This window comes from Hemiscyllium ocellatum, chromosome 21 (genome assembly GCF_020745735.1).
Source record: "Hemiscyllium ocellatum isolate sHemOce1 chromosome 21, sHemOce1.pat.X.cur, whole genome shotgun sequence".
NCBI classification, from domain to species: Eukaryota; Metazoa; Chordata; class Chondrichthyes; order Orectolobiformes; family Hemiscylliidae; genus Hemiscyllium; species Hemiscyllium ocellatum.
Window position 1 is genome coordinate 17777875 of NC_083421.1, and position 12414 is coordinate 17790288.

General features: G+C 43.0%; 1 protein-coding gene across 1 annotated transcript in view; it reads left to right on the forward strand.

Annotated features, from left to right (window-relative positions):
• Positions 1 to 12414, forward strand: part of LOC132825629 (coiled-coil domain-containing protein 183-like) — a 100332-nt gene that overhangs the window by 47414 nt on the left and 40504 nt on the right. Inside the window, exon 7 of the mRNA XM_060840995.1 lies at positions 6695 to 6786. Coding sequence (XP_060696978.1) covers positions 6695 to 6786 — 92 coding nt within the window. The remainder of the gene's footprint in view (positions 1 to 6694; positions 6787 to 12414) is intronic.

The following is a 12414-nucleotide window of genomic DNA, read 5'->3' on the forward strand; positions in this document are numbered from 1 at the left end:
CGGTGAAGCGCTGGCTTTCTGCCCCACTTCCTATTTATATGTCTTGGTCGGTTTGAATGCCAGACCTCTAGGAATTCCCATGTGTGTCTTTATTTAGCCTGTCCCAGAATGGATGTATTGTCCCAGTCGAACTGGTGCCTGTCTTCGTCTGTGTGCAAGAATACTAATAATACATTCAAACTGAAAACAAATATATCGATTTGGACCCCATTTACCATCCACTCAGAAAAAGAGCCAAAAGTGATTTCACCCACCACAACAGACCAAGACACATAAAAAGCAAGTGGGACATAACACCAGTGCTTCATTGGAGGCTCACTAATGGTATTACCGAGCATGGTGACAAAACATCTGAGAACAAATCTACCAGCTCAGTGAGCAAACTTACAACCTGACCATTTACTGTTTTTGCCTCAGTTGACAGAGCAGAAATTTTACTTATTGCCACACGGCGCACAGTGGTTAGCACTGCTGCCTCACAGCACCAGAGATCGGGGTTCAATTCTCACCTCAGGCACCTGTCTGTGTGGAGTTTGCACATTCTCCCCCTCCGGGTGCTCCGGGTTTCCTCCCACAGTCCAAAAATGTGCAGGTTAGGTGAATTGGCCATGGGAAATTGCCCGTAGTATGTGAAGGGGTAAATGTAGAGGAATGGGTCTTGGGTGGGTTGCTCTTCCGAGAGTCAGTGTGGACCTTTTGGGCCAAATGGCCTGTTTCCACACTGTAAGTAATCTAATCTAATCCTTTTAAGGATATTCTTTTTCAAAATGCTTATGTATTTAGAACTGTCTGTCTGCAAAAATCTGATTAAATTCCCTGTCTTTTCTTTTCATCTGTACACTTTTAGGACACTGAAGGGAGCTTTCATTATCTTATCTAGTAATTCTGTGTGGACATCACAAGTCTGCTTGTGAAAGTCAGCTATATGTAGCTGCCAATGCCTTTCGGCCATCTTGTATCAGCTAAAAAGACCCAGGGGCCATTTTGTCGACTTTAGTCACAGGTAGCTGCAACAACAACAGGAGCAGTTATCCTTGGACATCTGCTTTGCCATTCCTTGAGAAATGGGGAGATAGTGTAATGGATGACCCTGTGGCTTCAGGGTCACAATTGTTTGTCATAGAGTCATAGAGATGTACAGCATGGAAACAGACCCTTCGGTCTAACCCGTCCACGCCAGCCAGATATCTCAACCCAGATATCCCTCCTGCCAGCACCCAGCCCATATCCCTCTTGACCACACATCATGTTACAGAAGTTCTCCCATGGTGTGCCAACAGTTCCAGACCACGTTCTCTTTTACTATGGGATCTGAGGGGTATGTCAGGTTCCAAGCGATCGATTGTGATAGGGGACTCTCTAGTTAGAAGCACAAACAGACATTTCTGCGGCCAAATTTGAGAAATCAGAAGAGTGTTTTGCCTCCCTGGTGCTGGAATCAAGGATATCTCAGAGAGGGTGCAGAATGTTCTCAGAGGAGAGAGAGAGAGAGACATCGGGAGGTTGTTGTTCACATTGGAACTAACGACATAGGAAAGGAAAAGGATGAGATTCTGAAGGGAGAATACAGAAAGTTAAACAAGAATTTAAAAAGGAGGTCCTCGAGGGTAGTAATATCTGAATTATTCCTGGTGCTACAATCTAGTGAGGGTAAGAATAGGAGGATAGAGCAGATGAATGCGTGGCTGAGACACCGGTGCAGGGGAGAAGGGTTCACATTTTTGGAGAATTGCAATCATTTCTGGCATAGAAGTGACCTGTACGAGAAGGACGGATTGCACCTGAATTGGAAGGGAACTAATACATGGGCAGGAAGATTTGCTCGAGATGCTTGGGAGGATTTAAGGTGGGGGAGTGGGACTCAGACAGATAGTGAGGAAAGAGATCAGTCAGAGGCTGGTACAGTTGGGAAAAGGAGCGAGTCAAACAGTCAGGGCAGGCAGGAACCAAGTAGAGAATGAGGTAAATTAAACTGCATTCATTTCAAAACAAGAGGCCAAACAGGGAAGGCAGATGAACTCAGGGCATGGTTAGGAACATGGGACTGGCAAGTACATAGCAATTACAGAAACATGGCTCAGGGATGGGCAGGACTGGCAGCTTAATGTTCCAGGATATAAATGCTACAGAAAGGACAGAAAGGGGGTGGGGGTTTGGGTGAGAGGGAGGGAAGGGGGCAAGAGAGCCGGGGGTGGGGGGGACCATTTTTGATAAAGGATAAGATTACGGCTGCACCTGGGGAGGATATTCCTGGGAATATGTCCAGGGAAATTATTTGGGAGGAACTGAAAAATAAGAAAGGAATGTTTATCTTATTGGAGTGTACTAAATACTGCCCAGTAGTCAGCAGGAAATTGAGAAACAAATTTGCAAGGAGATCTCGGTTATCTGGAAGAATAATAGAGTGGCTATGGCAGGGGTTTATAACTTTCCAAACATAGACTTGGACGACTATAGTATCAAGGGTTTAAATGGAGAGGAATTTGTTAAGTGTGGACAAGAACATTCTCTGGTTCAATATGTAGATATACTGACTGGAGAAAGTGAAAATCCTCACCTACTCTTGGGAAATAAGGCAGGGCAAGTGACTGAGGTGTCAGTGGGAGAGCACTTTGGGGCCAGCAACCATAATATTAGTTTCAAAATAGTGATGGAAAAGGATAAATGGGATTTAAAAGTTCAAGTTCTAAATTGGTGGAATGCAAATTTGGCAGTATTAGGCAAGAACTTTCAAAAGTTGATTGGGGGCAGATGTTTGCAGATAAAGGGACGGCTGGGAAATGGGAAGTCTTCAGTACTGAGATAACAAGAGTCCAGAGATAATATGTTCCCTTAAGGGTGAAAGGAAAGACTAGTAAGTGCAGGGAATTCTGGATGACAAGAGAAATTGAGGGTTTGGTCAAGATAAAGAAGGAATCATATGTCAGGTATAGACAGCAAGAGAGCGAGTGAATCTTTGGAAGAGTATAAAGGCAATAGGAGTATACTTAAGAGGGAAATCAGGAGGGCAAAAAGGGGACATGAGATATCTTTAGCAATTAGGGTTAAGGAGAATCCAAAGGGATTTTATCAATACATTAAGTACAAAAGGGTAGCGAGAAGGAAACTAGGGCCCATCAAAGACCAGCAAGATAGCCTATGTATGGAACCTCATGAGATCAGGGGAGATACTAAACAAGTATTTTGCATCAGTGTTTACTATGGAGAAATCTTCAAGTAAAAGGTGAGGTCTGCAGATGCTGGAGATCAGAGTTGAAAATGTGTTGCTGGTTAAAGCGCAGCAGGTTAGGCAGCATCCAAGGAACAGGAAATTCGACGTTTCGGGCCAGAGCCCTTCATCAGGAATTACTGTGGAGAAAGACGTGGAAGATATAGAATGTGGGGAAATAGATGGTGACATCTTGAAAAATGTTCATATTACAGAAGAAGAAGTGCTGGATATTTCAAAACGCATAAAGGTGGATAAATCCCCAGTATCTGATCACTGTGGGAAGCTAGAGAAGTGATTGCTGGGCCTCTTGCTGAGATATTTGTATCATCGATAGTCACAGGTGAGGTGCTGGAAGGCTGGAAGTTGGGATAACATAATGCCACTGTTTAAGAAGGACGGTCAGGAAAAGCCAGGGGAACTATAGACTGGTGGGCCTGACATTGGTGGTGGGCACTGATTGGAGACAATCCTGAGGGACAGGATTTACAAGTATTTGGAAAAGCATGGACTGATTAGGAATAGTGAACATGGCTGTGCATGTGAGAAATCATGTCTCAAACTGTATTGAGTTTTTTGATGAAATAACAAAGAGGATAGATGAGAGCAAAGCGGTCGAAGTGATCTATATGGACTTAAGTAAGGTATTTGACAAGGTTCCTCATTGGTTAGCAAGTTTGGATAACATGAAATATCGGGAGAACTAGCTATTTGGATACAGAACTGTCTCGAAGGTAGAAGACAGAGGGTCGTGGTGGAGGGTTGTTTTCCAGACTGGAGGTCTGTGACCAGACGTGTACAAGGATCGGTGCTGGGGCCACTGCTTTTTGTCATTTCCATAAATGATTTGGATGTGAACATAGGAGGTATACTTAGTAAGTTTGCAGATGATACCAAAATTGGAGGTGTAGTGGACAGCGAAGAAGGTTACCTCAGATTACAATGGGATCTTGATCAGATGGGCCAAAGGGCTGAGGAACAGCAGATAGAGTTTCATTTAGATAGAGTTTCATTTGCTGCATTTTGGAAAAGAAAATCAGGGCAAGTATTATACACTTAATGCTAAGGTCCTAAGGAGTGTTGATGAACAAAGAGACCTTGGAGTGCAGGTCTATAGCTCCTTGAAAGTGGAGTTGCAGGTAGATAGGATAGTGAAGAAGGCATTTGGTATGCTTTCCTTTATTGGTCAGAGTATTGAGTACAGGAGTTGGGAGGTCATGTTGCAGCTGTATGGGAAGTTTGTTAGACCACTTTTGGAATATTGTGTGCAGTTCTGGTCTCTTTCCTATCAGAAAGATGTTGTGAAACTTGAAAGGGTTCAGAAAAGATTTACAAGGACGTTGCCAAGGTTGGTGGGATGGACTGTAGAGAGAGGCTGAACAGGTTGGGACTGTTTTCCCTGGAGCATCGGAGGCTGAGGGGTGACCTTAAAGAGATTTATAAAATCACGAGAGCCATGGATAGGGTAAATAGACAATGTCTTTTCCCTGGGTCGGGGAGTCCTGAAATAGAAGGCATAAATTTAGGGTAAGAGGGGAAAGATTTAAGAAGGATCTAAGGGGCAACTTTTTCACACAGAGGGTGGTGTGTATGTGGAACGAGCTGCCAGAGGAAGTGGTGGAGGCTGGTGCAATTACAACACTTAAAAGAATAGGAAGGGTTTAGAAGGATATAGGCCAAGTGCTGGCAAATGGGACTAGATTAATTTAGGATATCTGGTTGGCATGGACGAGTTGGGCTGAAGGGTCTGTTCCCAAGCTGTACATCTCTATGACTCAGTTACAGGGTCCATCCTCACCCCAACTGAGTGAGCCCTGATATTTAGACACATTTAATGGCCTTTAACCTGGAAGTTTATTTCCGATTGATTTATTCATTCACAGGATGTAAGTGTTGCTGGCGAAGCCAACATTTATTATCCATCCCTAATTCCATCGAGAGCAGATAAAAATCAATCATATTGATGTGGGTCTGGCGTCTCATGTAGGCCAGATCAGATGTGGGGAACAGATTCCTTTCCTAAAGGTTATTAAATGTACCAGATTGGTTTTTCCAACCATTGACAACAGTTTTGTGGTCATTAGACACTAAATTCAACTAAAATCTTGAACGAAATGTCTACCATCTGCTGAAGGCAGCCCTAAAACGTTATCTTGGTCTCTGGATTAATAGTCTAGCAATTGCACCATTGCTCAGGTTTTGGTATCACTGCAACAAGCCTGTGAGGCGAAGAGTTCCTGAATGGAACAGGCCATGCCCTCTATGGGTCTGAACTGCCCTGCCAAAACTTCTTAAATTGCTAAAGACTTCCCAATCAACGTCTTCTCCTGCAAATATCCATGATCTTTCCAATTGGTATTTTCGGCCGATTCTTTCCAAATCAACACGTCCTGAGATGCTATTTCACACCTGTGGAACGGGTGGGGCTTGAACCCAGACCTCTTGGCTCTAAGGCAGGGACTCTACCACTGTACCACAAGATCCCCTTTGGGATTTTAGTCACAAAGTAAAATCAAAATTAGCAACATCTGTCCATTTTAATGAACTAGAAATGGTTCTGTAGGAAGAATTCATCAGTTCATAGTAATAGCAGCAGGAGTAGGCCATTTGGCCCGTCGAGCCTGCTCCGCCGTTCATTAAGATCATGACTAATCTATCCATTGTCTCAGCTCCTCCTACCTGCATTATCCCCATAGCCCTTAACTGCGCTACGATGCAAAACCCACCCAACTTTGCCTTAAATATATTTAATAAAGCTGCCTCTACTGCTTCCTTGGGCAGAGAATTCCAAGTATTCACTACTCTCTGAGAAAAGCGGTTCCACCTCATCTCTGTCCTAACTCTACTCCCCCTAATCTTGAGGCCATGTCCTGTAGTCCTAGTCTCACCCACCAGCGGAAAATACTTGCCTGCCTCGATCTTATCTATCCCTTTCATAATTTTATATCTCTAAGATTCCCTCTCATTCTTCTCAATTCTAGCGAGTACAGTCCCAGGCAGCACAACCTCTCCTCATAGGGTAACCCCCCTCATCTCTGGAATCAACCTGGTGAACCTTCTGTGCACCTTCTCCAAAGCCAAGATATCCTTGCTCAAGTAAGGAAATTGGAATTGCTCACAATACTCCAGGTGTGGCCTCACCAACACCTTGTACAATTGCAGCAGAACCTTAAATTCAATCCCTCTAGCCAGTATTCCATTTGTCTTCCTGATTACCTGTGGCACCTGCAAATCAACTTTTAGCGGTTCATGTATGAGCACTCCTCAGTCCCTCTGCAGAACAGCATGCTGCAATGTTTCACCATTTAAATCATACACTGATCTGCTATTTTTACTTCCAAAATGGATAACCTCACATTTAGCATTGAGACAGGAATAACAAAAGTAATTCCTCGAACAAACAAAGACAGAAGTGATGAGAGAACTTAGTAGGTCTGCAGTCTCTGTGGAGAGTCCAATCTGAGGCATGGTTTCTTTGTTCCACAGAATATGGCAGCCGCGTCCATACTGGAGCTGAAATCTCAGTCATCAGTGAAATCAACAAGCTGAAGGAACTAATGACCTGCTCAAAGATACAGGTAAATGGGTCAATGCACACGGATAATTCTGAGTAATCTAAGATGGAGGATGGGAAAGTTTTGTGGCTGTAAGAACTGCTCCTTTTTTAAAGCTACTTTAGGTGTCGGAGGCGATTTCCTCAAATTTCAGGAGCAGCACTTCATGTTTTATAAGCTGTTGCATTGTTTTGGAAGTTTGAGGGAAAAAAAAGATTACAACAACAGCACTTGTAAAAGGAGGAGGAAGACAGACAAAGGTAGAGACCACATGGTCCAAGAATGAAGCCAACACTGCTGTCTGACACAGCAGTGAATCTGCACAGTTACTGCCTTTGCTGTTTGAGTTCAAGTGTCTCTGGATATCAGAGTGTGTCCAGGAAAAATGATCAAACAGTGAAATTCATAGCTGAACTTGGAGGAACCTGGAGAGCTCACAGCAGGGGAGCAGGTAAGCGCATTGTTTTTAATGCACTGTGGACTCAGCGTGGCAGCCTCTCGACCCAGCATGTTGGTTGCCCAGCCGCCTGGTGTGTTGGTCTCTCGGCATAACATGGCCTCAGCGTGGACTCCCAGACTCAAGGTCAATCCAGAGTGTTCTCCCAGCTTTGAGAGCCTCAAGATGAAGCCCAACATGGTCTGGAATCAAGGCCTGGTGTGGACTAGAGGTGAGGTGTCAATGTGGACTGGGTTGGAAGAACTTTTTGTTTCATCATTTTTAAAATTTATTCCTATGATCTGTAATGTTGGTCTTTTCATTGCCTTTATTTTCTAATGTTCTCCCCCTAATAATTTGTGCTGAAGAATCTGTACCTGGGTACCTTTACATGTAAGTCACAACTTGTAAACTTTTCACAATACTCATTTGAGTACATATGATAATAAAGCTAATTCTCATTCTACTGCATGAAGTAGGAGCCGGTCTGTCTTTCACATTTGTTTCTTCAAACTTCACAGCCCAGCGCACATGCAATAAGCGAACCCCAACCCGAACTATTCCGCTCTCTTCCAGATCAGCCCCCTTCCCAAGCAGAAATCAATTTGTATGTTATTAATCACCCTGTTTAGGCACACCTTGTAATAGGAGGGACTTGGACCTTTTAGCCCAGGTGTAGAGACATTACCACTGTATGCCAAGATCCTTTCGAAATCAGCTATTCTTTCAAAACTGCCATTTGCAGCATGCACTGAGGGAAATTACACTGCAGCCTAGAGCACACATGGTACAGCACTGCTCCAGAGTAAGTGGGACCTCAACCCACGACTTGAAACATTCCCAATGTCACTGCAGTTATATAAGCCCACTGTGCAGAAATGTACGCATTGTTACTGCAGTTATGTAAGCCCACTGTACTGGAATGTACCCACTGTCACTGCAGTTATATAGCCCCACTGTCCTGGAATGTACCCACTGTCAATGCAGTTATATAAGCCAACTGTACTAGAATGTACCCACTGTCGCCACATTTATATAAACCCACTGTACTGGAATGTACCCACTGTCACTGCAGTTATATATGCCCACTATACTGAAATGTACCCACTGTCACTGCCGTTATATAAGCCCACTGTACTGGAATGTACCCACTGTCATTCAAGTTATATATCCCACTGTACTGGAATGTACCCACTGTCATTCAAGTTATATATCCCACTGTACTGGAACGTACCCACTGTCATTCAAGTTATATATCCCACTGTACTGGAATGTACCCACTGTCACTGCAGTTATATAAGCCGACTTTACTGGAATGTACGCATTGTCACTGCAGGTGTATATGCCCACTGTACTGGAATGTACACACTGTCAGTGCAGTTGTATAAGCCCACTGTACTGAAATGTACCCACTGTGACTGCAATTATATAAACCAACTTTACTGGAATGTACGCATTGTCACTGCAGGTGTATACGCCCACTGTACTGGAATGTACGCACTGTCACTGCAGTCATATAACCCCACTGTACTGGAATGTATCCACTGGCACTGCAGCTATATATGCCCACTGTACTGGAATGTACCCACTGTCGCCACATTTATATAAACCCACTGTCCTGGAATGCACCCACTGGCACTGCAGTTATATACATCCACTGTCCTGGAAAGAACCCATTCACTGTAGTTAAATAAGCCCACTTTACTGGAATGTACGCCCTGTTACTGCCATTAGATAAGCCCAATGTACTGATATGTATACACTGTCACTGCATTTATATAAACCCACTGTACTCGAATGTAACCACTGTCACTACAGTGATATAACCCCACTGTACTGGAATATATGCACTGTTACTGCAGCAATATAACCCCACTGTACTGGAATGTACGCACTATCGCTGCAGTTATATGGCCCCACTGTACTGGAATGTACCCACTGTTGCTACCGTTAGATAAGCCACTGTCCTGGAATGTACTCACTGTCACTACAGTTATCTGAGCTCACAGTACTAGAATGTACCCATGGACAGTGCAGTTCTGTAAGCCCACTGTCCTGGAATGTACCCACTTTCACTGCAGTTATAAAGCCCCACTATACTGGAATGTACCTACTGTCACTGCAGTTATATAGCCCCACTGTACTGAATAGTACCCACCGTCACGGCCGTTAACTAAGCCCACTGTACTGGAATGTACGCACTGTCAATGCAGTTATATAATCCCACTGTTCTGGAATATACGCACTGTCACTGCAGTTATATACGACCACTATACTGGAATGTACCCACTCTCACTGCAGTTATATAGCCCCACTGCACTGGAATGTACACACTGTCACTGCAGTTATATAGCCCCACTATACTGGAATGTACACACTGTCACTGCAGTTATATAGCCCCACTATACTGGAATGTACACACTGTCACTGCAGTTATATAGCCCCACTGTACTGGAATGTACACACTGTCACTGCAGTTATATACGCCCACTGCACTGGAATGTACCCACTCTCACTGCAGTTTTATAAGCCCACTGCACTGGAATGGACGTACTGTCACTGAACAGGGAAATGAATCACTGTTGTATATTCCCAAATTTAGCAGGGACAACTTTGTGTCCATCCTTGACCATTTTCTCTCTGTAAGCTGTTGCGAATATTCTTATACAAATTTACATTGCTTACTTTATGAAATATTGTGAAGACCACTTCTATTTTTCTCGACTGTGGAATGTGAAAAAATACTGCTTTAAGGCAATTGAGTATGAAAGAATATTTTGCAATTTAAAGAAATAACTTGTGCGTTGTAACTATAAGATTTTTTTATTCAAACAGTGGAGTAGGCTGCCAGACACCTCTGTTCCTTATGTGGACAGTTTTGTCCAGTGACAAACGATGATTGTTTTTTCTTCAGGACCAGAAATGTATCTTCAGCTTAATAACAACTTATTGATTAATTCCTTAGTGCATGAATGCAGTTTTGTGCTTGGACAAATCGGCAAAAACATCCAGCCTGTGAAAGAGAAAACATCTCTTTTACTCTTTTGTGAGTGGAAGAGTAAAAGAATATTCCAAGCAGACTCTGTCTGTCTGAAAATTGTCTTCTTGAAGGGTAAAATCAAAAAGGAAACCTCTAGAGATAATAAAAGGGCAAATACTCAACCAGTGGACATAAAATGAATCCTGTGTCCATAACCTTTTGTCTTCCTCAAAATGTCATGAGGAATTGTAAAGGAGCTGAAGGAAAACCTCTCATTGATGTGTGATGATGTTGTAGTTTTAAGAGGTGTGTTTTGTCCTTTTTTTTTCCCTCGAGAGACATTGGGTGACAGGGGTCAAGCGGTCTATGTGAAGATAAACAACCCGTGAAGCCTTCTGATGGTGTTGGACTGAGGTGGACAAAGTTAAAAACCACACAATACTAGGTTATAGTCCAACAGGTTTATTTGGAAGCACTAGCTTTTAAAGTGCTGCTTCTTCATCAGGTGGTTGTGTGATTTTTAACTGGAACAATAGAAGCAGCCTGAATGGGTGTGGTCAAGCTCTCACAGATCCAAGGTTTTAGTTAGCTTTTCGCAGTTGCTGTTGGGGTCTCAGCAGGATTGGGAAGGCAGTGAATCTCTCCCGGCTGCCACGTACTCTCTCTCTGTATTGTCTTTCGATGTTCTTTGCTCCTGGATTAGAGAATCACAGGTGAGGTAATGTGTTTTCTGGATTTGTCGTTTTGCCAAGAGTGTGTTAATAATAAAAATAGTTACTGTATCTATTATGCTGTTAAGTTTTCTAAGAGAATTTTGTTGTATTTTAACTGTAGTGTTCGAATAAATTATGTTTTACTTAATGTCTTGCTTACTTATCTTGAACAATCAAATTGCATTTGGAACACAGCACCTGACCTTTACCTTTAAGACAAGAGACCTTTAGGGTTTCGGCTATGTTTTTATTATATATTGAGGAGTCTGGTCTGGCCCATGACAGATGCCTGTAATCTGAATTTGCTTCACTGATATTTTGTCTCTTCCTAATCTGTAATATTTATCTCTTTCTATGCCTGCTTGTATTTTTATTTTCCTTGAGTTTATTTTAATTTTTAAACAGGGTAGAGTTTCAATTCTAGGAAATTTTAAGTTCGTGATTGTGTTTCTTTTCTGCCAATGGTTAAAAACAATTTGTTTGCAAAAAAATAGCTGTTTGCTTGGTACATACAGAAACCTGGTCACCTGTATCAGCAATTCTCATGTCAGCTGCAGCTATATGAAGGAAGGCAGAGAGAATAGCGACCCTATTCACCACACTGACTGAAGGATAGCCGTTCTTTACATAGCACCAATACTAGTGTAAAGCATCATGGAAATAGAGAAAATAGAAGTGGGTCATTCAGCCCTTTGACCCTGCTCCACCAATCATTATAATCATGGCTGACCATCCAACTCAGCCTGTTCCTGCTATTCCCTCGTGTACTTTTCGCCTCAAGTGTTGTATCCAACTCCTCCTGAAATCAAATGGTTTAACTCTGACTTGTTTCTGTGGTAGCAAAATCCACAAGCTCACTACTTTCCGGGTGAAGACATTTCTCCTCATTTCAGTTCTGAATGGCTTATCATGTAAGTTCAGACTGTGACCCTTGGTTCTGGATCCATCCTCACTTGTCTTGTTAGATTTTTCTTGGTTTCTATGAGATCTCCCTTACTCTTCTAAACTGAAGTGAATGTAATCCTCATCAGTTCGGACTCTCTTCATACTGCCATCCCCAGAATCAGCCTAGTAAACCTTCGCTGCACTCTCTTGAGAGCAAGAACATCCTTCCTCTGATAACGAGAGCAAAATGACACAGTATTCTAAGTGTGGCCTCACCTGCTTGCTTTCCTTCAATGACTAGTGTATAAGGACATCCAAGTCTTAGAACATAGAACAGTATAGCACAGTACAGGCCCTTTGGTCCACACTGTTGTGCCTAGCATTTATCCTAATCTAAGATCAACATAACCTACAGACCCTTCAATTTACTGCTGTCCATGTGCTTGTCCAGCAGTCACTGAAATGTCCCTAATGTCTCTGACTCTACTCCCACCACTGGCAGTGCATTCCATGCACCTACCACTCTGTGTAAAGAACCTACCCCTGATATCTCCCCTAAACCTTCCTGTAATCACCTTAAAATTATGACCCTTTGTGACAGCCATTTCTGCCCTGGGCAAAGGTTTCTGGCTGTCTAC